General features: G+C 42.3%; 1 protein-coding gene and 1 non-coding gene across 7 annotated transcripts; both read left to right on the top strand.

Moving 5' to 3' along the window:
- Positions 1-1,495: 1,495 nt before the first annotated feature.
- RBMX (RNA binding motif protein X-linked) lies at positions 1,496-24,636 on the top strand. Of its 6 annotated transcripts, none has more exons than XM_006115444.3 (9): positions 1,496-1,613; positions 3,142-3,267; positions 3,455-3,561; positions 11,262-11,433; positions 12,432-12,551; positions 12,912-13,026; positions 15,419-15,544; positions 15,612-15,715; positions 16,201-16,814. In XM_006115444.3, exons 2-9 carry the CDS (start codon positions 3,159-3,161, stop codon positions 16,506-16,508), a joined length of 1,161 nt encoding a protein of 386 aa, XP_006115506.1. In that variant the 5' UTR covers positions 1,496-1,613; positions 3,142-3,158; the 3' UTR covers positions 16,509-16,814. The 6 variants fall into 6 exon arrangements, with proteins under 6 accessions (XP_006115506.1, XP_025036675.1, XP_075797165.1 ...); XM_025180890.2 differs by lacking the exon at positions 1,496-1,613 and adding an exon at positions 2,131-2,257; XM_075941050.1 differs by lacking the exons at positions 1,496-1,613; positions 16,201-16,814 and adding exons at positions 18,374-18,465; positions 21,789-24,636 and having other exon boundaries at positions 15,627-15,715.
- On the top strand, positions 3,310-3,383 carry LOC112544538 (small nucleolar RNA SNORD61). The gene has a single exon (XR_003087877.1). It is a non-coding gene; the product is annotated as a small nucleolar RNA SNORD61 (small nucleolar RNA).
- Positions 24,637-25,211: the final 575 nt, after the last annotated feature.

The following is a 25,211-nucleotide window of genomic DNA, read 5'->3' as shown; positions in this document are numbered from 1 at the left end:
GCAGCGCGCTGGGATTCTCTCATCCTGGAACATCTGTGGTCATGCCAGACCATGGATGTTGCAGGACCAGAGAATCCCATATTTTAGAGGTGTAAACTGTAATTCAGCCATGAGATCCCAAATCCCAGTGCTCCCACCAGGTCTAAAGCCCTAAGCCATGGTGTTCCTTCAGTATAGAAGCTCTGAGGTCCCTGCCTTGTTACCTCACGAGTGAGAAGCTCTGACACACACATCCTCAACTCCACCCCCACTCAAGTCCTTAATCTCTTTTTCAGTTACAAAACATTTCAGAGTTATGGACATTACAACCTCCAATCACAAAGTGTCTCTGTCACTGAGGTTCTACTGTACAACATTAGTTGAGATTAACCCTCAGAGAGGTGGATTTACTACAGCAACAGAAAAATCCCTTCTGTGGCTATAGTAGTAACTATACTACATGCTAGGGTGGAAGACATGGGGATTAGGGATGTAATAATGTAGTTGATTAACCTATTAGCAAAATCTTATAGGTTAATGCTATAGACTACATGCATTTCCCTCACCACCTCTCCCTGACAATACATTTTTAGCAGGCTGGCCGGTAGCCTGGCTCAGTCCTGGCTCTGGAACCTACCCCCATTTCAGCTCTGCATTTCAAGTGTATTAAGAGCTGGGTGGGCAGGCAAGCAGCCCAGCTCAGTTCTGGCTAGTGCCAGGTCTGGGAGCTCAGACCCGCCCCCCAGACAGGAACTGTTGCCACCTTGTCAGAAGCAGCAGTACAAGGCAACAGTCAACTGATCTGTGAGGGGAGCTGGTTTTAAAACAAGCACCCCTCATGGACCAGCTCCCACCTGGCACCACAAGCTGCTGCCTCTGATACAGTGGCTGCCGGCCCCACCCCTGGGGACTATAGAATAGTCAACTAACCAATAAAATTTCATGAGGTTACTCGACAATTCAATTAACCAATCTTTAACATTCCTAGTGGGACTAGGCAGCAACATAAAAACTGGGTGTAGCTTTGCATCAGGTCCAGGTATTTGCACTAGACACATGGCTGCACAGCTCTGGCTCCCGGACTGTGGTGCTGGAGGTCCCCACCTCCTCAGAAGAGGTTTTTTTTCCATCCCTGTGGGTAATCCATCTCCAGAAGAGGCCCAAAGAATCCATGAACCCTGCCTGCCTGGAGGCTGGGCCCATCTAATTTTTCATTGCAGGCAAGGCTGAATCTGCAGTGAGACCCAGAGCAGCACCAGGCTGGCTCCAGGCCCTTTCCCCCCCGCAGAGGTGGTGGGACAATGTATTAGGGGCTGCTGCTAGATTTGAACCACTTGCAAACCCTGTAGCTGAAGGAAACCACTCCAAGCCGGGGGTGCTGCACCCCGGGCTTCAGCATCTCTACAGGCAGTCGCGCCCCACAAAGCAGAACGCTGGTGGCCCCCCTGAAACTACCATGTCCCGGGCCCCTCGCCCCTTACAAATCTGTCCCCGCTGCGCCGGGGCACGCTGCATCCGGGTCTCGCAGCCGCCTGCCAAGCGGTGACGTCACGTATATAAAGGCCTGCAGCGTCTTTGTTCGCTCTCATTGCGCAGTTGCAGCTCGGTCTGCGAGGACGGGAGTCGGAGGGGCGGTGAGTGCCGGCTGGGGTAGGCGGGAATGGCGAGCAGGCCCCGGAAGCAGGAGAGAGGACCCCCGAAGAGATAGGGAAGGAGGGGGTCCGGTCCCGCGAGTCTCTCGGGGAGTTAAAACTTCCTCCCGCGCCGCAGCGGTGAGGCCGGGCTCTGGGTGCAGGTTCGCGCCGCGCCCGGCCTGCGGATTCGTGGGGTGCGCGTGGGAAGGGGGGTGGGTGGGGTGTCCCTCTGCGTGAGGCGCGCTGGCCGCCATTTTAGGTGCAAGGCCCTTTTCGGGTCCCGCCGGCCGGGCCGCGCGGTGAGTGCGTGCGGGGTGGGGAGGCTCTTGGTTGTCCTTGGGGTGGCTTGATGGCGGGCAGACAACACGTGGCCCGGTAATTCCCCGTTCGGCTGCTGAAGCGACCTCGGGGAGATTATCCCCGCCGCACGTGGCCGCCATTTTGTGGTAGCGTCGCGAGGCGGGGGGGGGGGTCTAACGCTCGTTTCCCCGCCCCCCCCCCCCTTTCCCGCGTCTTGTCCAGCGCCTTCGCCTCTGCCTTTGTGGCTGGCTGCGGAGCCCGCGCGCGCTCCACTCCCCGGCCGCAGCGCTTGGCCCGGCTCCGCGCTGCACAGAGAGGGCCGCACGGGGGCTGCCGATCCTTCGGTATGAGGGGGGGGGGGGCGCTCTGGTTTTCCCGCCTTCGGATGAGAGGCCCGCCCTGAGTAGCGACTGAGGCCCGTGCGCTACAGTTGGCCCCTGGGGCGGCTTGGACGACCAGCTCTTCAGCAACGTCCCAGTGAGGTTTGAGCCGAGTCTGGGAATGAGCGGACTGCCCGGCTCAGAAGCGATTTACTCTGGAGGGGGGTTTTGCGCCCTTCTAAATGCAGCTGCAGGGCCCTGCTTCCTTCCTTCTGGGGGGAGAATTTTACTCTGGTTCCTTAGGATTTGAGAGTCACTGCTTCGGTCCATAAACCACCAGTCCTATTTCGTGTGGGTAAAAGCAGGGATTATGAACGCCTGGTCAGAAAAAAAAAATCAGGCATCCCTGGCACTGTATTTTGTAGCATGTTCGTCTTTCTAGATCCCTGGTGTCCAGTTCTGAAGCAGTGGCTACCAGTTGAACGAATTAGCCACATGTGGCTAGTGTGTTGGACACCACTGTTCTAAAGGAGTCAAATTATATAGTCCTCTATTGGCATTCTAATATTTATAATTTTGATACTGTCTTAAAATTGATATTCTGTGTTCATACGGCTTATTCATGCATGTAAACACCTAACAAACAATGTACATGGTGTCATGAGCTTTTGGGTGCACAGCTAACAGGGTTATGTCCTGAAACTTTTGAAGTCTTTGTCAGTTTCTTACCAAGTTTCTAACTGACCAGGTTAGGCCAAATTGTTCATATGTGGTGGGGATAGAGAAGTTGGGAGGGGGAGATGATGTGAATTTGAGAGAATATTTCAATGACTCCTTATAGAAGAGAGACAGTTTCTTCTCAAATCTTAATGCCATCACATATCAGTAATGGAACTTCTGTTTAACAGGTCCTAATAGAATCAAAATGGTTGAAGCAGATCGTCCTGGGAAACTGTTCATTGGTGGACTGAATACAGAGACAAATGAGAAAGCTCTCGAGGCTGTATTTGGCAAATATGGGCGCATTGTGGAAGGTAAAAAGTGAAACTTTAACTGGATACTAACTCAAAAGTTGTGCTGTGATGAATCTTAAGGCGTTGATCAGCTGAAGTGATATTGCTTTCATTGTCCTCTAAGAAGTTCTGAGCAGGCCACTGTAAGGGGTAGATTATGCTGTTGGACTTATGAAAAGTGGAGTAACATTTAGGTTTCTATTTGTAGTTCTCTTGATGAAGGATCGAGAAACCAACAAGTCCAGAGGATTTGCTTTTGTCACTTTTGAGAGCCCAGCAGATGCAAAAGATGCTGCCAGAGATATGAATGGAAAGGTATGATCTTTGAAGAATCATGCTTGTTCTGTTGCTACTTTTGAGTTTAATAGTAGTATTTTATACATAACTACATAGATTTGTATTCAGAATATAAGAATTGCCATGCTGGGTCAGACCAAAAGTCTGTATAGCTCAGCATCCTGTCTGAGGCACCTGGTACTGGCCATGGCTAGAAGAGGGAATGAGCAAAAGAAGTAACAAGTGATTGGTCCCATTCCCCCGGTTCTGACAGAGGCTAAGGACATCATGCCCATACAGACTTTTATAGCCATTGATGGACCTATCCTTCATGAATTTATCTAGCTTTTTTTGAACCCGTTAGTCTTGGACTCTTCACACCATCCTCTGGCAAGGAATTCCACAGGTTGTCTTGAGTATTGTGTGAAATATTTCCTTTTGACTTAAACCTGTTAAATATTTAATTTGGTGATCTCTGGTCAGGGTGGATAAAAACCAATGATTGTTTAAAATGGGTTTTTGTTTTTAAATAGTTAAAATTACCTCCTACACTGGATGAGATGAAAAATGCTTTTTTTTTGGGGGGGGGGGGGGGGGAGTTGCATAGTGCAAAATCTTGTCATGGAACACTATTATAAATTCTAATTAATATTTGCTTTGTAAATGAGTTCCAATTGATCATGAACTAGAGACCCAATCTTATGGGGTTCCAGAGGTTTCTGTATAGATTATTTGGGTTAATCTTTTTATGTATGCCATGGGATTTATGAACACAGTCTAGAAGATGCCTAGGCTAAACATTTTTGCTTACTTTGCATTCTGAAACTGGATTTGTGTCCTCAGAGCTAATGTTTAACAGCAAAAATGTTTATAAATGAATATAGAGGGGAAAAATAACAGACCTCAACCCTGTTACCCTCGCAAATTTGTGTGCAGAGTCAATTCCTTACCTTTAAAAAGTGCAGTTTCAAAAAATTTAATGAGAAGCCAATATTTAAAGTTTCTCAAATTGAATCGGAGATAATTTATGTAGTCACTGAGTGGTAAACATCTGCTTCAATTACCTTTGATAAATGAAATATCAAAAAAAATTCCATGGTTTTTATAGCTGTAAAATGAATCGGAGAAGTATTCAAAATAAATCCAGTTTAAAAATGTATAGTGGTTTCATTTTTAGAAGAGAACAGTGTGTCTGAGTAGAGGAGACTGTATTAAAGTTATAACAGCCTACAAGAATGCACTTTTATGTAGAAAAAATGATTCCATTCAGTGTTCCTGACTACTGATTTAAATCAGATCCACTCTGCTCCTGGTCCTTGTGTTATGGGGCATCTTATGTGGTATTAAGACCTTAAAGTCTGCATTTGATAATAAACAGCAAGAACAGTACTGAATTGATATAGATCTTTCATTTCATAATTTGGAAAGATGGGAGTCTCCGTGGGATAAATCTCTACTTATTTAGATAAACATGAAGTTAAAGAAAAACACTTTCTTTTGTGTTTGGCATTGAGGTGAGAATTACTAAGTCTTTTAATATTCTAGTTCCTTCTCTAGAGGAAATTAAATAACATCTAAATTTCAGTTAGGTATCAGATCGATACTATCTAATTATATAGCTGGGCAAGCCAACTTCTTTTATCCTAGTTTCAGTAACCAACCTTTCTCAAATCTGTCATTTTTAACTAGGAACAGTTGCTTCATTTAAACTGATAAGCAGATAACATAACTGTACTCTAGCCTTTTTACTTCATTCAAAGGTAACAGCAGAACTGGGGATACCTTGTTTTTGACCTGTAAGTAGGCCCAGGGTGGTATTGCAAAGCTTATTTGCAGTTGCCTTCCTTGTGGGTAATGTCTGCTGTTGCTGACCAGCATCACAGCCTTCCTTTTATTGCTCTTGCTCTGAACCAGCTGCATAGGAGGACTGAATTTGCTTTTTCCTAGAGTGGCATCCTCTCTAAATGGATGGCACATTGGTGGTGCAGCTGATGTATCAATGAAGGCTTTTCCTGTTCTGTAGCAGGATAGAAGATAGGGACATTACAAATGATTAAGTACAGTAACTGCTAAAGATACTAGCAGTTATATGCACTGTGGGCTCTGTGGTATAAAGCTAAGCTCTATACTGCAGATCCATGAGATTGGGGCTAAGAACTCCTGCTGGCCAAGGAGGCAGAGTTTAACCAATACAGTAATTACTCATTTAACACTTGCCCACTTAACCCATTTTTGTAAGAGCACGATTTCTTTAGGTAATGTTTTTCAAATAACATGACTGTCTCTGAAAACTTGAAAATAATTGAGTGGCGGAGTACTTCATGCAAAGGTATATGTTGGTGAAAACAGCGGTAATACCCATAAGCGGATGAATACACGTCACAGCGCTCCTCCACTCGTGTTTATCTTCGTGCTTTAACAAACTCTGGTGACTTGTGTTGCTAGATATCTAATGGTGCTGGGTCCTCAATGTCAACAAGAAAAAATTGGCTTTGCCACCACCACCTGAAATGCAACCCCCACCTTTTCCATTATTTTTAATGGGAAAATTGACTTTTTGCATAGCATTTTTCGCTTAGCACAGACACTTTCAGAAACGCATCTAGCATGTTAAATGAGGAATTACTGTACCATTAACCAATAAGCATTGGTTAAATGCTAGCATCGGTTAAACACTAGCACCCATAGTAGATGTGAGCATTCTTTAGTTGTCACTTGGCACTCTTCAATATTTAGATTATATTCAACCCTCTGAGCCGCAGCACACTTAAAAACATATCTTAAAGTATGATTAACCATTATATTTTGCAGTGTTTCAGTTAGGAACGTTTGAGTGTAAACAACTAACAATTAATTGATACGCTTATTGCTTAATTGTGTTGATTACACTCATCAAAGCATCTTCTCCAGGAGCCGGGCCGGCAAGGGCTGCCAGCTTTGCTTCCGGGGCAAAGGCTTTGCTACAGGCTCTGCAGTAGAAAGCATTATACTTCAGAAACCACACTGCGGGTAACCATGTAACTGCTGAGATTTTCAGCTGTTACGTGGTTACTCTGTTTTTAACTCACTAATTTCAATGGGTCTGTAGTATGTAGAGATTTAATTTCAGCAAAGCGTTCTTAATCCTTCCTTGCCTTTATATTGCTTCAGTCAAAATCAAACCAAGTCAAAGCTAACTATAGCAAAACTTTCCCCACTGTTTGGATGTATGTTCTTGGTGCTTATGCTTAACTTGTGCTGTCTGCTCAGAGATGAGCAATCTTTCTGATGCAAAGTTCACAATCATATCACATATAAACTCTTCTTAATCTCTTATTTGTAAATAATTATTCAAATGTGCTATTCCATTAGAATTTTACCTCACACATTTAGGTTATTGTAATTCTGAATTATGTCGCACGATTGTAAAGTCATCTTAAATACAGTTTAAACCGTGATGGTTTGGAATAACTTATGCTTCTGTCTTGAAGGCACTGGAGATAAGTGACTGTTTGAGAGTATTTGATCCTTGGGAAATGTGCAGTCTCCAACAGCTTGAGCTTCTTCTAAAACCCCTCTTAAAACAAATTACTGTTTGTTCTTATTTTTGTTCTTGTGCATTATCATATATAGTAGGCGAATGTCTGTGACTCTGTAATGCTGAAATGCTGGCTGTTGCCTCTGGGCGGCGCTGTTGCCTCAGTCACGTCCTTCGCCTCTAGCTGTGATGCTCTGCTGACCTCTGCACCGCTCAGCCGGCCCTCCACGGGGGAGCAAGTGGCCATTTGGGCTCCCCAACGGTGACCCGGCTGAGCGGTGCAGAAGTCAGTCAAGCGCCATGGCGGGAGGGGCAGGGGGGCTGGGTGGTGACATACAAGGCTAGGGAGTGGAGCCTGGCCATGTACATCACCGCCCCACCCTCCTTTGCTCTCGCCTTCGTCTCCTGCTGTGGTGCTCAGCTGACTTCTGCGCGGCGGCCCGGCTGAGCAGCGCAGAAGTCAGCTGAGCACCACGGTGGGAGGCAAAGGGGGGCAGGGTGCTGATGTGTGGTGTGACAGTGGCTCCAGGCTCCACCCCCTGGCTGGGAACATCGCTTCCCGCAGTGGCGCTCAGCTGACTTTTGCATTGCTCAGCCAGGCCACTGTGCAGGAGCAAGTGGCGCAAGCGACCGTTTGGGCTCCGCTGTCCCCCGAGTGAGAGGCAGGAGGGGGAGGAGAAGACAGATAGAAAGGGAATAGCATGTGGAGGAGAGACCTGAAAATCCTGTTTTATGACTGGCTGGTTAGTGTAAGATTGTCCATACTTAGAACTAAAACAGTGACTATTGAGTTATGAGAACCCTTTCAATGGCAGTTGTGTTGTGAAGGGTGGTCATAAGTGTTCAGTAGCCTTCCTTTTCCTGTGGTAAACTGCAGGTGCATAGGTTGAAGGCCCTTAAATTAAAAACCTTTAATTAAACCTTTTATTTCTCTAGATTTTTTTAAGTTTGGATACCATGGAATATATCCCTATACTGGTGCTTTGTAATGCTATTCCTTTACACCAGAGGTCAGAAAAGACATCATTTCTCCAGGCTTTCTATAGGACAAACCTCCCAGGAGCCAGTGCTTTCCATCTTTAGTGCTTTACTTTTGTTCCCCTAAAGGAGCCTCTTCAGTTCCAAGGTTTCCTGAAGTGGAAAAGCAGCAGAAGCTTTCTATGTATGGAATAGCAGCTTACACCAGCTGTGGGATTGTTGGAACATAACAAAACAGACAAATCTATAGAAAAAATTAAACAAGGTTTTTAATAGGTTATTGATGGGACCCTTCCTTGCCAAAGGAAGCATTGAAGTTGTACGGTGTTTAGGTTCTTTCTATCAAGTCCATGTCTTCCACATAGCATCTTCTAACACTCCATATTGATCTAGTTATTCTGCCTGTTGCATCAAGTTAGTCTCCAATTTGATAGCTGCCTGGAAAATAAATGCTTTGTCTTTTGTTGGTGGATGATTCTCAAACTTGTGGAGAGAAATGATCACACAATTACTTGTGTTTGAGCTGCTCCTTGGGTCCATATCAGACTTGTTTCATCCTGTGCTGCTTCCATCAGATTGCAAATTGTTTAGTACCACGAGTTTTTATTTTACCTCTGAAATGGGTTGAAATGGGTTCAAAGTATGTACTTCTACACTGCAGCTAGAGTAGCTCATAAAGTACCTTTGCTTCCACATAGACGGTAAAGCAAGGTTCTACTATCCAAAGCTGCTCTGCTAATGAAGGCATTTGCCAAATGATCTTAATATGGATGCGCACACAGTGTAGTTTCCTGAGACTATAATTAACATGATCTTTCAAGGGTATTTCCATTCCTGCATTCTTATGTTTAAGTATGGGGGCCACCAGGAACCTTGCATCAATGCTTGGCAATGCTATACAGTCCAAATATATGTGACTTAGTTAGCCTTCAGTAAAATAAAACAAACTTATCTTAATATCTCATCAGTGGGCCAATAGGCCCATCTACCTACTATTGTAGATGCATGCAGCTTGGTCTGAAAGAGAGGAATGTAACAATTGGGAAGACATGCTCTGTGTAAAGTCACTGAGGACCATGAGGTGAACTTAAAAATAGTTTCCCTGCTCCAATTGAGAACCCTATACAAGAAGTGTCAAGGCTGTCATCCTATCCTGTTACGATAGCAAGCAAAGAAGTATTTATTCCTAGTTGCTCTCTCCAAAAAACCATGAACCTTTACTTTGTTAGTAATGAAAGAGGAAATACAGTTTTTGCGTCCCTTCCTGTCTTGGCTAATTCAGGTCAGACTAGAGAAGCTGTTATCAATGAGCAGTATGAGAGGAAGGGCATGTCTATTAAATGCCTGCCAATGCACGAGTTAATCCACTGATACTTTATGCTTTAGTTAGCATGGTGTTATCTGAAGGTTTTAGGCATTAATAGCACCTTCGTACAGTTCCTTGGAAATCTTTACAGTTGTCAAGGGTAATTCTCTAATCCTCAATTAGAACCTCCCCAGCCAATCTTGATACAGTTATACTGATTGGCCGTTCCCAGCTGCTCTGGAGAAATACACCTGCAGCTAGTTTTGTTGGGCCAGCATCTATATGGCTTTTATAACCATGGCTTTAAGCATCTGTATTTGTTGCAGAGTATCTAGAGACCACATTCCCACTCTTGGCACTGTGCAAACTTGTAAGATGAGCACAGCCCCAAGGGAGTTAAGACATCAAAATATTAAACGTGCTGTGTTCATAAGGCTGTCTTTGGCCCAGTAAGGGCAAAGATGTTAGTGAAGTCATTGATACAGCACTAAACAGTTAAAGGAGGATTGGGGTTTTACAGGAAGAGAAAGGGAAATAAAGATTTTAAAATGAAGGCATTTGTTAAAAATGTCCTATCTACAGGCTGCAGAGTGCTCTTAGTGTGTGGCTTCATAGTCATTAACTGCAGAAGTGGAGAACTGAACTCACTTTTTTAAGATTTCTTTAGCAATGTTTGTCCTTGGTGAATTTTTTTCAGAGCACACAATCTTGATTAGGCTCAAACCTTAAGGACTCTTAACACAAGTTTTGGAATAGAAGAGTCATCCAGCATATAACAGGCTAGTAATAAAACAACTGTAAACATGTGGAATATATTGAGCTTGTATTGTGGCCACAGAAGGCACTCATTGCTTTAGAGTCATGCTCTAGAATAAGCTCTCCTTTAAATTAAACTAACCCTCGTGGAACTGCCTAAATCAGTTCATTGTTAATTCTGAAACTGCCTTTAGTTTTCATGCTATCTTTAAATTAGTTTGCACCATCAACTATTCGACTAGTTAAGGGCACCACCGCCTTTGAAATGTAGCAAGAGTCCTATCAGCTCCATTTCACAGGAGCAGTGCCTCGGCAGGGAGTACGGTGCCTGGAGGGGGAGGGGGGGACCTCAAGCAGTCCCCTGCTGGCCCATGTTCCCTGCTTTTGAAATGTAGCCAGAATCTCAGTTCCCTACTATGCTTCTCCCCCTCGCCCCTGGTTTCTGTCCTCACACACGGAGACAGAGCTAGGGGATGCTGGCTTTTAAGCCAGCTCCCTTCAGCACTGGCTCCTGCTCTCCTCTTCCTCCCCCCCCTCTCCCCCTCTCCCCCCCTCCCCCCCCCCCCACTGCCTCCCTGATAGAGGCAGCAAGGGAGGGAGAAAGTGACTAGTTGAGTCACTAGTCAATTATCCAATAAGCATATGCTTGTTGGATAGTCAACTAGTGGTTTACATCTCTAGCTAGCAGCACACCTCTGGAGCTCTCTCCCTCCCCCCAGAGATTCATATGGGGACACTGCTTGTCATACAAGGACATGGCTTCATCAGTAAGCAAGGGGAGAGTGAATGCACAGTTTGCTGCATTCCTTGCTCTGGTTCGTGAGGGCAGGGGTCTTGTGAGCTGTATACTTTTCCTGCCCCTGTCAGGGAGCAAGAGCAGAGGAACAGCATGTGGGCTTAGTACAAATCTGAGGTGAGGGGGAGGAGCTTCAGCTCCACACACTTGCGTGCACATGGGCACTCTAGTTAAACACCACAAATGCCAGAGGTCTTATTTCTGAAGTTGCTGTAGATTTTCTGGTAAGTGCCACAGGAGGAAAGGCCCTTCCTGTAAACTTCTGAGTGAATTGTAAGAGCCCAGTAACAGTGAAGCCCAACATAAGATTGGGTCAGATGATCTAGCCCAGTTTAAGGACTAGAAGCATAATTATGGTCACTGAGTAAAACAGCTTTTCTTTTTAGTCACTAGATGGGAAAGCAATTAAAGTGGAACAAGCAACCAAGCCCTCCTTTGAAAGTGGTGGTAGACGTGGGCCTCCCCCACCTCCAAGAAGCAGAGGTCCTCCTAGGGGCCTTAGAGGTGGAAGAGGTGGAAGTGGAGCAAGAGGACCACCTTCAAGAGGGAGTCATTTGGGTATGTATTTACATATGGTAAACTCAGATACCATGCAAGGCAATCCCATTTGGAAGGTGAAAGTAAGCCACTGAGTAAAGTATTCCTTGTGTTGAAATTAAAAATGGGTCAAAATGTGCATTCTGCAGTTGAGCTCAATTATTGGCTAGGCAGTTAGACTTAAACCTTTTGTGAGAATTCCCTTCTAGATATAACATTTTTACTTGACTTTGGGCTAAAACTGAAAAATTCTTACAAGTGAGGAAGGGAAGCTTTCCAGTGTCCTGGTTTGAAAGTCATGTTGCAGTTTAGAAAGATGAAAACTTGCACTCTAGTCTTATTACTTAGACTATACTTAATAAGCAATAGCTATTCACTTCGGGAATTGATCCTTTGAGAATCAAGCTTATTTTTCTGGCAAGAAAGGGATCCTGGTAGACTTTGAGCATTGCTTATTTAATATGGCACTGTATAGAGCCATAGCTTCTTGGAGAGATTCTGCAACAATATTTTATTACCCTTTGTAGAAAACACTAGGGATGCAAGGTTTTTTAGTGTGTCTGGATGTTAACTCTAATAAAAAAAACTGCTTTCTTAAAGGACTCTTTCTATTATTCAAGCTTAAGCTACACATGCAAGAAACAACTAGAAACCAGTTTCCCTTAAATATTCAAGGATTTTTGTTTTGTAGTCCTGCACAATCTCAAAGGATAGGGCATCTTCAAGTCTGCTTTTAAGTTGCTTTGTTTCCAAATAGGAAACAAGGAACAGTGAACTTGTGTGTGTTATCTAGGCTTTGACCATATATTCTGGATTTATATCTGGTAGCAAGCAGCCTTGCAGTTCTTCTCTGCTTGTCTGTAAATTCCTCCTACAGACTTCTGCTATGGCTTGGCGGTATTGATTTGCCACTATTTAAGCATCTCAAGTTTTAGCCATTGAAACAGCAGCAACAATTAAAAAATGCTTATCTAGTTCTTCGCATAAATGAATGGTTAATTTACTCTTTACCTTTGTAGGTTCTTCTCGGGGACCCCTTCCAATGAAACGAGGCCCACCTCCACGAAGTGGTGGACCTCCACCTAAAAGATCTGCACCTTCAGGACCAGTGCGTAGCAGTAGTGGAATGGGAGGGAGAGGTGAGGAACTGTTCAATGTGTTTGTTTTTGGCTGTCTAGAATAGGGAGGTTGGATTTATGCATGCCTGTAATAAATCAATAATCACTTCAAATCAAACACCATTGTTTTGTGCTTGTATAGCTATTGTCTACTTGTTTCAGCAAAACTTTCAGACCTGTAACTTGTAAAGATGTTCCTCTGACGCTGTTGCTTAGTTTCACTAGCAAAACTGTGAAACAGTGTAGCACTGATCTTTTAAATAACTCTCAACTATGCTGTTAATACAATTTTTCATTGAGCAGCAACTTCTGCAGCAGCTGTTCTTCATGCTTTCTTCATTTTTAAACAGTTGGTTTACCTGAGTTGTATTCTTTTTAAAGCTCCTGTATCACGTGGACGGGACAGTTATGGTGGTCCTCCACGGAGAGAGCCTATGCCATCACGTAGAGATGTCTACATGTCGCCAAGAGATGATGGTTACAGTACAAAAGACAGGTAAAAATGATGTTATAGTATTATCTGGGTCTAATATTGTCTACAAACAATTATACTCACTTGTGAGAAGCTGGCTGAGAATTTGAAAGTGACAGGTAGTTTAGATGGAAAGTAATCATGAAATGGTAGTATTGATGATTCTAAAGAATAGAACAGCACAAAATAATAGATTTCAAGAAGTAGACTTTTGCAAATTCAGGCAGTTGGTAAGATCGCATGGGAAGAAAGTCTAAAGGAATAACCGTGAGTAGTTTTTCAGGGAGACTTTATAAAGTGTACAGTCTTTACCACTGCATATGAAAGAATTTATAAGAGATTGCCTTGACTTAACCAGAAGGGTAGCCGTGTTAGTCTGGTGTAGCTGAGATGAAAAAACAGGACCTAACAAGATGGTTTATTAGGTGATGAGCTTTCGTGGGCCAGATCCACTTCCTCAGATCAAACAGTGGAAGAAAATTGTCACAACCATATATACCAAAGGATGCAATTTTAAAAAAATGAACACGTATGAAAGGGACAAATCAAATTTCAGAACAGAAGGGGGATGGGGGTCCTTTTCATATGTGTTCATTTTTTTTAATTGTATCCTTTGGTATATATGGTTGTGACAATTTTCTTCCACTGTTTGATCTGAGGAAGTGGATCTGCCCCACGAAAGCTCATCACCTAATAAACCATCTTGTTAGTCTTTAAAGTGTTATATAGTCCTGTGTTTTGTTTTGACTACCAGGCAGTCTTCAGTGATCCAAAACTGAGTTTGCAATTTGACCTAGTTTCTTCCTTTTGTAAAAGGATGAATATAAACACAAGTAGGTAGGGACAAAATTAGGAAGGCCAATGCACAAAATGAGATGAAAGTAGCTAGACAAAATATAAAAAGAAAACCATTCTACAAATATAATAGAAGCAATAGGAAGACCTAATACACCATTACTCAGTGGTGATGAAAGGGAATAAAATGTGGAAATGGTAGAAGTGCTGAATAATGTTTGTTTCAAGGCTAAGTAGAGAGATGTCTAACATTGAATACCGGTGAAAATGAAGTAGAATCAGAGGCTGAAAGAGGGAAGTTTGATATCTTCATCACCAAGGCCTGATCTAATAGTCTAGAACTCTTAAGAAGCTAACTGCGAGGTTAAGATGTTGGCACCTAATGGAAGATGGGGGAAACTTTCCAGACATCCGGAAAAGAGCAAATCTAGTGCCCATTATAAAGAAGGAAATAGGACAACATGGAATTACAGACTAGTCTGTTTAGCTTCTGTACCAGGAAAGAAAATTGAGCAAATACCTTTTTACATAATCTTCTAAGTAACAGCATGGATTTGTGGAGAACAAATCATGTCAAACAAATAGTTTTATTGGACTTGGTTGCAACTTGGCTAAAGCTACTGGTTGATACAAGATTCCTGGAGATTAATTCAGTGTTCACATTCAAACTGGAAAGGCATGGAGTGTGGTCCTGGAGATAATTGGTATGTTATCAGGTTCTGTTTGAACAACTTAATCGATTTAGATAATAACATAGAGTGCACTTACCGAGCTTGTGGATGATGGCAAGCTGAGAAGGGTTGCTGCAAGTGCTTTCAAAATCTGGATAAACTGGAGCAGGATGAAATTCAGTAAGGTGACATGGAAAATATTCTAGTTAAGGTGGAACAAATTAGAAAGGATGGCCTAGGAAGGAGTATTGTGGAAAGGGATCTGGTGATTATAATGGGTCACAAACTAAATGAGTCAGCCATAGAACACTTGCCCCCAAAAATGCAAATATTATTCTGCGATGATGATTTTCAAGCTATTTACCAGTATGGTGCCTCCTAGACTACCTGCATGACTGTAAGGATGTCACATGGCCCACAGCTATGTGCTGACAAATGTTTGAAGGTCCAGAAAATATGATCCCTGTCAATGATGGTCTAGATCAGTGTTTTTATAAAGTACCTCTTTAAAAAAAAAAAAATACCCCAAATGCCTACAGTTTTAGACACACTTTTTTCCCTACCATTGTAACACACTTGTTTAAACAACTTAATCGTAGCTGAGTGGGCGACAATTTTTGGGTGTAAAATACAAAAATAATACAGTGCTCTAAAACTTAAATTCAGTTTTCTCCAAGTTTCAGTTGTGTACCCCCTGGCCCTCCCAGACTTCTCAGTATCCCTAAGGGTACTCATACCACTGGTTGAGGGACACTGGTCTAGATCCCTGGTGTCCGGCTTGCTAGCCACATGGTGCTATTTGGCTGTTTCAGAACTGGTTGGACACCACATGACTAGATGGTGCTTGATTCTGCTCTGAGGGCAGGGGACTGGACTAGATAGCCTCTGAAAGGTCCCTTCCAGCTCTGATTGTATGAGTCTTCATAAATAACTACATTGCTTTTTTCTAGTTATTCAAGTAGAGATTATCCAAGTTCCAGGGATACAAGAGATTATGCGCCGCCTCCAAGAGATTATGCATACCGTGACTATGGTCATTCCAGCTCTCGTGATGAGTACCCTTCTAGAGGATACAGGTACCTAGCATTGCATTTTTCTCAACTTCATTTGCAGTCAACACTGATTTGTAGTAAGTTTTAGCAGTTTTTCTTCTTATAGTGATCGTGATGGCTATGGTGGTGGACGCGATAGAGACTATTCAGACCACCCCAGCGGAGGCTCTTACAGAGATTCATATGAGAGTTACGGTAAGGACCCATTTTGAGGCTCTTGTAGCAGAGTTTGAAGAGGCTTCCTAATCCTGATTTACTAGGTTGTTTGCATTTATGGGGGAATGTCACGCTCAGTTTTCTCCTCACAGTGAAAGTGAGAATGCAATTATTAGTTTATTTAACAAGATGGTCAAAAGATTACCGTAACCTAACGAAGCAAAGTCTACAGTTCAGAATTGCAACTATCACTGGAAAATAACAAGCTTTTCTGGAATATTCCCCCAAAAGATCCTGCTTGAAATAAACACCGTCTTCAGTCCTTTCAAACATCCTTAAAATTCGTTCGCTGCCTGATACAGAGCCCCCACTATAAATGTTCCAACATGGCAGATTATATTAAGAACATCAATTCATACAAAACAGTAACAGTAAACTTTAGTGCAGCAATTCTGTAAATTCAGATTTAAATTGTTATATATAACTTAAAGTGTTGCCATATTACCTGACCATTGACCCTGCAGGTAACTCACGTAGTGCTCCACCTGCACGAGGGCCCCCGCCATCTTATGGTGGAAGCAGTCGCTATGATGATTACGGCAGTACACGAGATGGCTATGGAAGTCGAGAAAGTTATTCAAGCAGCAGAAGTGACGTCTACTCAAGTGGTCGTGATCGTGTTGGAAGACAAGACAGAGGTCTTCCCCCTTCCATGGAAAGGGGTTACCCTCCTCCTCGCGATTCATACAGCAGTTCAAGCCGCGGAGCACCCAGAGGTGGTGGCCGTGGAGGAAGCCGATCTGATAGGGGTGGAGGCAGAAGCAGATATTGAAAAACAATCATAAACTTTTGGACCAAGACAGATTACTTCTCACAAATCAAGTGAAAAGTGGAAGTTGTTCTATCTTTACTACCAGAGGACTACTAAAAGGAAAAGTTGTTCTTACCTTTTTTATTGTTGCCTGTTAAGTTTTCCCCTCCATGACTTTTATGCTTTTGTGAGGAAAAGTTAAACCATTGTTTTATTTCATTTCAAATTTGTTAACATTTCTTTCAAAAAGCAGATGTTAAATGTATAAAAGTTGAGCTGTGTACTTAGTGTTGTAACTTTCAAAGTAAACATTTCTCTGAAATGCCACACTTCCCATCTGATTTTCCTCATGAATGGAACAAGCGGTTCTAAGATCTTCCACACAACATCTAGCCATCTAAAATGGAGATGGATCGTTCTACACATTCAAATGCTCATTCTAAACAATTAATTACTTGTGGTGTGGAGGGTGGTGGGAGTGTGCCACACTAAAATTTCAGTTTACTCTTGATTCTGAAATCACACAATATTCCCAGTACAAAATTTCTTCAGATCCTTGTGTAAAGAAAATCAGGATTCCATTGAGTTACTAAACCAGAAACAGCAAATGGATAATGCTGACCTGACCATACTTTGCCTTCCTACTGTTTTGCTGGGAATTTGCAAGAACCTCTCCCCCCAAATAAACCATTTACATGTAATAAATCAACTACAGAATACTGTAAATAAAAGGTTTGAGCAGTTCCATCAAAGAAGCTACAAAACGATGCTTACTCTTACTGTTTCAAATTTTTGCAACTCTGTAGTGTCTCACTTTTAAAGGAACATCTTTGATTCCAAAGGCAAATGGAGAAAATAAGATAAGCAAAGAAGTCTTTCTCTCCAACTTCTCAAAGACTTATGACTTCATAATAACAAGTGAATCTTTCAGCATTCTACAACAGATTTAAAGCATCAAATGCCTGTGAAACAGCAAAGATGGGTAAGCAAAGCAAACTAGTTTTTCAGTCTGTCAAAATTGAATCAAATTACCTTCCTCTTAGTACAGTAAGACATGCTGTACGTCATGGCAATGGAAGTGCTTTCTGTATTTAAAACAATATCTTATGGAAAAGCAATGCTGAAAAGCATTAGAAGTCTTCCAAATTCAACATTTCTTCTTGGATATAAAGCATGTATGGCATCAATTTTGAAACTAAAGAGATTAAGAATGCAGCTCATTGTAGACAAAAATGTGTTGCAAAGTACGGTTGGGAGGGGGAATTCTGTGCCCAGTATGTTTCATTGAAGACGCTTAAAACAAGCTGCATATACTATGTTTCTATCAAATATTAATATCCTGATGAAATCGGGAATTGGCTTAGATTGCCAAATGTATCAGCTCGGATATTGGGCACTTTCAAGCAAGCCATTGCAAACTTGACATTTAGTTGGATGCCTGACTTTATATTAGTTTTGTGAAACTGCATTATATGGGGAATTTCTAGTACAAGTGGCAGAACCTGTGGTGAGTTAATGTCTCAGGTAAAGCCATGAAGTTCAAAAGATGCTCTTGAATATAGTAGACTTGAAGACCTCCAACTAAAAATACCTTGTTACTACTCTAGTCCTCAAAAATAAATTTGTCGTTCATCTTATGGATTTAACATGGCAGTGCACCATTGGAAAGGAATGAGAATCCATAAGCCATGCAACCTTTCACTAAGCCATTCCAGTCCATTCCAAGCCAGTGAACCTTCCACCACGTAAAGAGAAGTAGTACAACTTGAACACATTAAATCTGCAAACCCAAGCTTGTGACTTCTCTGTGACCGGGGCAGTTATAGGTTGGATAATCACTTTTTTATTCTTTCCTAGCTCTGTTATATTTGTCTTAATTGTTGCAGGTTGATTACCTTCAGAAGACATGATGGTTCAAGGGTACAGTTCTAACATGTCTGCAGGGATAAGTGACAGCAGCTGTATCAGTAGAGAAAAGGTAAACTATATAATAGCAGCAGAAATTTCATCCTTTTTCCATGCTTACTCTAAATCTCTTTTGTTAAACTATGCCTGTTTTATGCTTGAAATCAAAATGTCTGGGATGTTTGAGCAGAATACTTCCATAGTCTGAAGTGACAAGGATGACTGGGATCTTCTAAAACCGAACCTGGGTTAAAACATTGGTTTGTTTGCGTTTTAAAAACAATTAGGGAAGCCTGGTACAGTCTTGTGCATGTGACTTTAAGTATTCATTTTAGTAATGTGTTTTGAAGGGGTTTTTAGCTGACAAGGGTGGAGCATGTTGTGTACATCAGTATGACTTGGTTACTGTGGTGGGTGTGAACTTGGTTTGAAATTAATATTTTCTTCCTTGTATCAAAACAACTCTTACTCTATAGTGCACTGTTAATTTAGAGCACTGTTTTACTCTAGAAAAGTACAGGAAGTCCACAACTTAAAATTGGGTTGTGTTCCAAAAGTTTGGAACTCTGAATGTTTTCCCATAGATTCCTAGGCTAGCCCACAAGCCTATTAACCCACAATATAGCTTGAAATACTGTATCTTTGTAATAAAAAATGGTAGACATAGCTTTTATTTAACTTTGAATGCTGGTGCTTGAGGAAAGGCAGTTTTAATTAGAGGATGTGAAGGAGGGAGGTAGAGATTCTGAAGGGGACTTATGGCCATCCCCAAGTTGCCCTTTTTTCCCCTACAGGCTACATTCAGCTCCCTGTTCTCCAGGAGGCATTGAGTGTTGGCCAGAGGAGCAGCAGCTGGAGAAAAATGGTGGTTTCCTCTTTATACCCCCACTTTTCTCCAGCTGTGGAATGGAGTCCTTCAGCGGCACTTGCACCACTCACATCCACCTGTGCCTCTTGCCTGCTCCCCTACGGGAGAGCTTTTGTTTGTGTCTGTGGGTATTGGAAATCTTTCAATTAGTTAAATGGGGCACTCTGAATTATAGGTCTGTTTGAGATAAGTATTAATATTAAGAACCACTGGTTTAGAGATACTTTCGGACTAGGAGTCTTGCATAACTGAAGTTTCACTTCACTTAAACTATTTGCGTACAAAGTTAGACATAAAAATGCTTGTGTCAAAATGTTAATGGAAAATTGCTTGCTTTCTCAACTATAAAGAAATTTGAATATACATTTTGCACTGTTTACTCTGCTCAACACTAAAATCTGAAAGATGTTAGTTTGTACTCTTAACTAGTGATTTCAAGTACCCTTTAAAATCAGACATATCTAGATGCGTTTATTTACCTTCTGGAAGACCTCTGCCTGCCCCCTGGTTGAGAACCATTGCTCTATGCCACCACTAGCTGTAGTCAGGCCATAGCCCCATCCTGCCTTATCTGGGAACTGGGAGACCCAATGTTACTACCAGATTGGCTACGTATCTGGGACATTGTACAAATCATTCAATCTCTGCCTTGGTTTCTTTACCTATAAAAGTTACGAACCTCAGGCAGGTAAATGTTGAGTGCTCTGAAATATCTCATGGAAGGTGTAGCACAGAATTAACTGAGCCCTGGGCTCAGTCTTGACAGTGTCAAATGGGAAGACTGGTTTCTAGCATTCGTGGCTATTAATGCAACTGTCTAATTAGGTTGGAGTAGATTTCTAGATTCTGCAAAAGTGCTCAACTGCTGCTCCATTTTTTTTCACTGTATCTGTAGTCAGTGTCGGTGGTAATTCTAGGCCTCGTGGGCAAATAGTTTGATGCACTGTTAGGAAAGCTTATAAACCTCGGCCAGCGTAGTACAGGATCTTCCCTATAAGCTCACTACTCTTTCTGGCAGTAAGAAGCCAGCCATCTTCCCTTGCTGAATCCTTTCCCACTTGCATCAGTAAGGAGACTGGACAGTTGTGATGGTAAGCTTATTCCTTTTAGGGTCTAAGGAAGGTGAAACTCAGATTACAAAAAGCCAAAGTCTGACATTTTTTAAAAAAACATAAATTTCCCTATCATGAGTAAAGACCCAGGTAAGTGCTGGAGCTTCGACTGCTTGAGCTTTCATGTAATTTAGATACAATATGGCTTAATAGACAATTCTATATCTTATTGTCATACCCTGATAAAATTCAGTCACTGCAATGAGAAATTCTACTGTCTCTAGAAGAATGTAGCTGCTCCTTGGTTCCATGTATATCTAGAATTGTCATCTAGTGTGTACTGGACCAGTTGTAATTAGGTGTTGCATTTTTGAGGTATCCTATAATCCACGGTAGATTTAATAAACACAATTTACACGTACACCTTTATTTTCCTTATTCTTTACTCCAAGAATGGTCTGTGCTAATGGAGGAAACCCTTGTCAACGAATTGTTGCCTTACTGTTAGTTACTCTACTTGAAACAATTGTCTTCTAGTGTCTTGATCTAGCTGATACTTCATCACTTCTTGTAGTCATAGTTGTCCCAGAATTGCTGGTGTTACTTACATTGTACATACCAGGGATAATTAGTGCAAGAACAGTACAGATGTCTTGGGTCACACTCAAATGTTTCGACTAAGGCCTTATCTACACTGGCACTTTTGTCACCAAAAGGCAGGTTTTTTGGCAACAGCGTACACACTACAATGCACCCTGTTTTGGGGGACAAACAACTTCCCCTCGTTATTGTCAGGACTTTGGGGGGGGGTGGTTGTGCGTTTGGTCCAGAAAACTGGCTTCCACCAGCATCCCACAATGCCTGCCCTGATGGCTGTGCTCGGCTGTTCCGTGATCTCTGCTGTCCTTCAGACATGCACTCCTCCCCTTTGAAAGCTCTGGAAAATATTTGACAACTGGGTGAGTTGTTCCATTTGGGGAACAAACAAAGAGCAAATAATTGGAATGCTCCCTTTGTGCCCTGCTTAAACACAGCAGCAGGCAGACTGCTGCTTTGGGGTAAGGCTGAAGAGACTACCATGCTGCTTTGATTTTCCTCAGCACAGAACTACTCACAATGCTGCTCCCAGCAGCTGAGAATGCTGTGGGAGAATCCCAAGAAGTGTAGGGCTCAGCTCTACATTCCCACAACACTGCATTGTGAAATACTTACCTACATTGCTTTGCTCTATCTACTAGCAGTGTGGCCATGAAATGTCAAGAATGGGAGGCAGAAAAAGGTTTTCACTTTCGGCACTTGTTGCCAAAGCTTCCCAGTATAGACATAGCCTAAGTGGCTTTTGTTAGGGTGAAAAACATTCAGCTTCTTGAAGTAGTAGCGTAGATCTCAGTGTCTTAGCTTCTTCTCCCTGAGAACTAAAACTGTTACCTGTTTTGCAATGCAAAATGTACTAACACATTTTTTTTCTCTTTTCAGTTACAGAGTGAGTGACTGGAAGATAGCTGTGGAACAATAGATGCTTATTGGGAAGTCGAAGAGAACTAGTGCAACTTTTAATTAGTGACAAATTTTAGTCACCTTTAAAAGTGGTCTGGGCCAGCATCCAGTCTGTGCAGATATTAATATTAGCTTTGATAAAGAAAAAGCTATTAATTACCATTTAGAGCTATTGTTGGAGGTAATGGTAATACTTACTCTATAGAGTATCTTCTTTACAGATGAGAAGAGTACATAAAGTAGCTATTGTCTGATTTCTATAATGGTCTACAGAGACTTAAAACAGTAAAGGAGGGTACACTGCTTGCCACTTAGTGACAAAACTCTTCAATTTTGGAGGCACAGTTAAAGTAACAGTGTCAATGCATTTGTTATGTTGCCATCGCCCACTCTCTCTCCAGTGCTCATGGAATTTTGCTGCTCTGCAGGCATGTGTCCCTCCCCCTTTCAAAGCTCTGGAACTGAACTGAGCTCTGGCAGCCAAGAGCAAATCAAATGCTGCTGTCTCCTGCACTAGGAATGTAGAGGCTGGACATGTTTGTAAGAAACTGCTGTGCTGTGCAGAGCCAGGGAGGAAGGCAGGAGATGTTGGGTGGGGGGGAGGATGTCCCCTGCCTCAATACTGGCTGGTTCCAATATCTGTGAATTTCAAGACAGCATGCCAACACACTTGCTCATCGCACTCCCATATGCACTGCAATTGAAAAGGAGCTGGCAGCCTAGTTAGGATGCCCATGGAACAGTGGGATTAAGACATTTTACATCATGATGATGTATTTGGCCTGTGAGACATTGCAAACACTAAGTTGTGACCAGTTGCGTAGTGGGATAATTATCTATAATGTCCTGCACTGTCATTGCAAGAGGTGCTAGTGTGGGTGCACTTAACTGAATCAAGTTGCATAGTGTGACCACACAACAGCAGTTTAATTAAAGGAACTTTTGTTAAACTACTATAGGCTTGGTATTAATGAACAGTTTTCAGAAACTGCTGTTTTCAGCTTAGCGGGAGCAAGTCACTTAAGTAAAGCAGCTGCCTACTCATGGGGGGGGGGGGGGAAGAGTGTAAATACCTTGCAAACAGAAAACAAATGGTCTAGCAGCACCTTAAAAGCTAACATAACATGAAGATGTTATCGTGAGCTTTTGTGGGTACAATCAGAAGCTCATGTTACCATCTCCATGTTTTGTTAGCCTTTAAGGTGTTGCTAGACCATTAGTCTGTAACTGGAAAAAAACTAACTCAACTACCCCGTGAAGCTTTTGCAAATACAAGAACACATTAATTGTTTCAGGGTATACTGCATAGGTAACTTAGTTTTCTAACCTTTAAATATTTTTTCAGGGGTAGGAGCCATAACAGAGAATACTTTAATACTGCATAGCACAGTCTGATCTATGAGTAATGGTGCTAGTTTTGTAGGGAGCTATGACCACCATTTAATTGCATTTGTCCTATCTAGTGATTTTTTTTATTGCAAGTTTTTTTCCCCTTTTTGGGTCAGAGGTAATATTAGTGAACTTAAGTGTAGGGGAATTCTGGGGCATGTCCAAATCGATTCCTGGAATTATTGGTGCTCTTGTTCCAACTAGCATCTTCCATAAATGATTTCCAAATGTGATCTTTCTAAGAGAAAGGTAATTAAGTACAAGAAGTAATATTAAAAGGAGGGAGAGAAATTTATTCTCTGCTCCTGATAAGCTAAGAAGCAATGGACTTAAATTGCAGCAAGGGAGGTTTAGGTTGGATATAAAGGAAAAACTACCTGTCAGGCTGGTTAAACAGTGGAATAAATTGCCTTGGGAGAGTTGTGTAATCTCAATCATTGGAGATATTCAAGAGCAGGTTAGATAAATACCTATCAGGAATTGTCTAGAATAGTTTTGGTCCAGCTTTGAGTTGCAGGGGACTGCACTTGGTGACCTCTCAAGGTCTCTTCCAGTTGGAGTCTCTCATGTTGTTCTATGGTATCTTAAGCTGAGTCTACTGCATTTGTACTCTTATGCATGTTTATTGCTTATTTTGCCAATATATGGTGGTAGTGAAATTCAGTTTAAGTATCAATAACCCTATATGGAATGCCTCATCTTCATGCATTTTCTTTAATGAAAATAAACTTTAAATTGACTGTGAGAGATGCAACGTGGTTTAAACTGAAGCGTAGCTTCCCTTACAGATATGGTTACTGAAACCGTTTCTGTCCTTGACCTAACTATCCAGACAAAGGATAGCTTCAAATAAAGATGTTTTAGTACGTCACATACAAAAAACAGGGCAGACAGTGAACCTCCCACTGTTTTATAATTGGGTACTGTAGAAACAAGTGTAGTGTTATGTTCAGTTGCAGGGCTAGCGTAAAGGGGACTTAAACAACAAATAGTCTAGTACCACCTTAAAGACTAACAAAATATGTAGATGATATCATGAACTTCCATGGGCACAACCTGCTTCTTTAGATGACCAGAGTATTGGAAGGGGACTGGCTATATTAAGCAAAATACCTACTTAAGAGTTTGTCCTGTATGCCCAAATGCCAACATGTCTGTCCCCTGGTACTCAATATCTAAATAATAAAGATGCAGCTCCTTTCTCTTTCCCTCCCCACCGTTGATTTAGGTGGTGTGCATGCAAGAAGCTTAACTATCATCTAGGCTGTGGCAAGACAAATTAGTGTAAATATCAAAAACTGGTGCGCTAAGCTTAAATCTACACAATTTTCAGTAAGTGGCTATAACATTTTAGGTTCTGCTCACCATATTTTGTATGGGTTGTAGACTTTGGTATTTTTGTCTATTAAAGGTGCACTGAAATAATGAACAAAATCTAGTTTTTGCTTGGGATGCTGATTTCTGGTGGGAAGTGACAATAGTTGCTTATAATACTGTAACCCTTTGAAGCCACCCCCTCTTCATGAATTGTGGGGTACACACAAATGGAGGGGAATGATTGGACTTGTTGCCCTCAGGTTCCACCTCCAGAGGAGTGGGAGGGGGTGTGCGTGGAGGGAAGGTACCAAGGCTCAGAGTTTACTTCCAGGGCTGGATTAACTTCAAGGATTCTGTAGCAAGTAGATTGGAGGGGGGGCTCTGACGGGACCAAAATGAGGGTCTGGTATGCAGGTGTGGTTTGAGAGGGAGGTAGGGGGATGTGGGTTGGCTGTTGGCATGCCCATCTGGTGCAGCTCCTAAGGGCTGAGCTGTGCCTGTTGCCCCACCTCCATTAGCCATGATTCCTGGCCAGTGGAGTGTCCCAACAGTTTTGAGAACCACTGGCTTACAATTAACTTGGCACTCTGTACCTCTTTTAAAAGTACATCTAGTACCCAGTTAACGCGTCAAATGCCTGATTTAGAACATGTTCCTTAACTAGCATATAATAGCTGAGTAATTCTGTATGTTTCT

Source organism: Pelodiscus sinensis, chromosome 13, assembly GCF_049634645.1.
Source record: "Pelodiscus sinensis isolate JC-2024 chromosome 13, ASM4963464v1, whole genome shotgun sequence".
Lineage (NCBI taxonomy): Eukaryota > Metazoa > Chordata > Testudines > Trionychidae > Pelodiscus > Pelodiscus sinensis.
The sequence above is the reverse complement of the archived record's forward strand: the minus strand, read 5'-3'. Positions and strand labels throughout refer to the sequence as shown.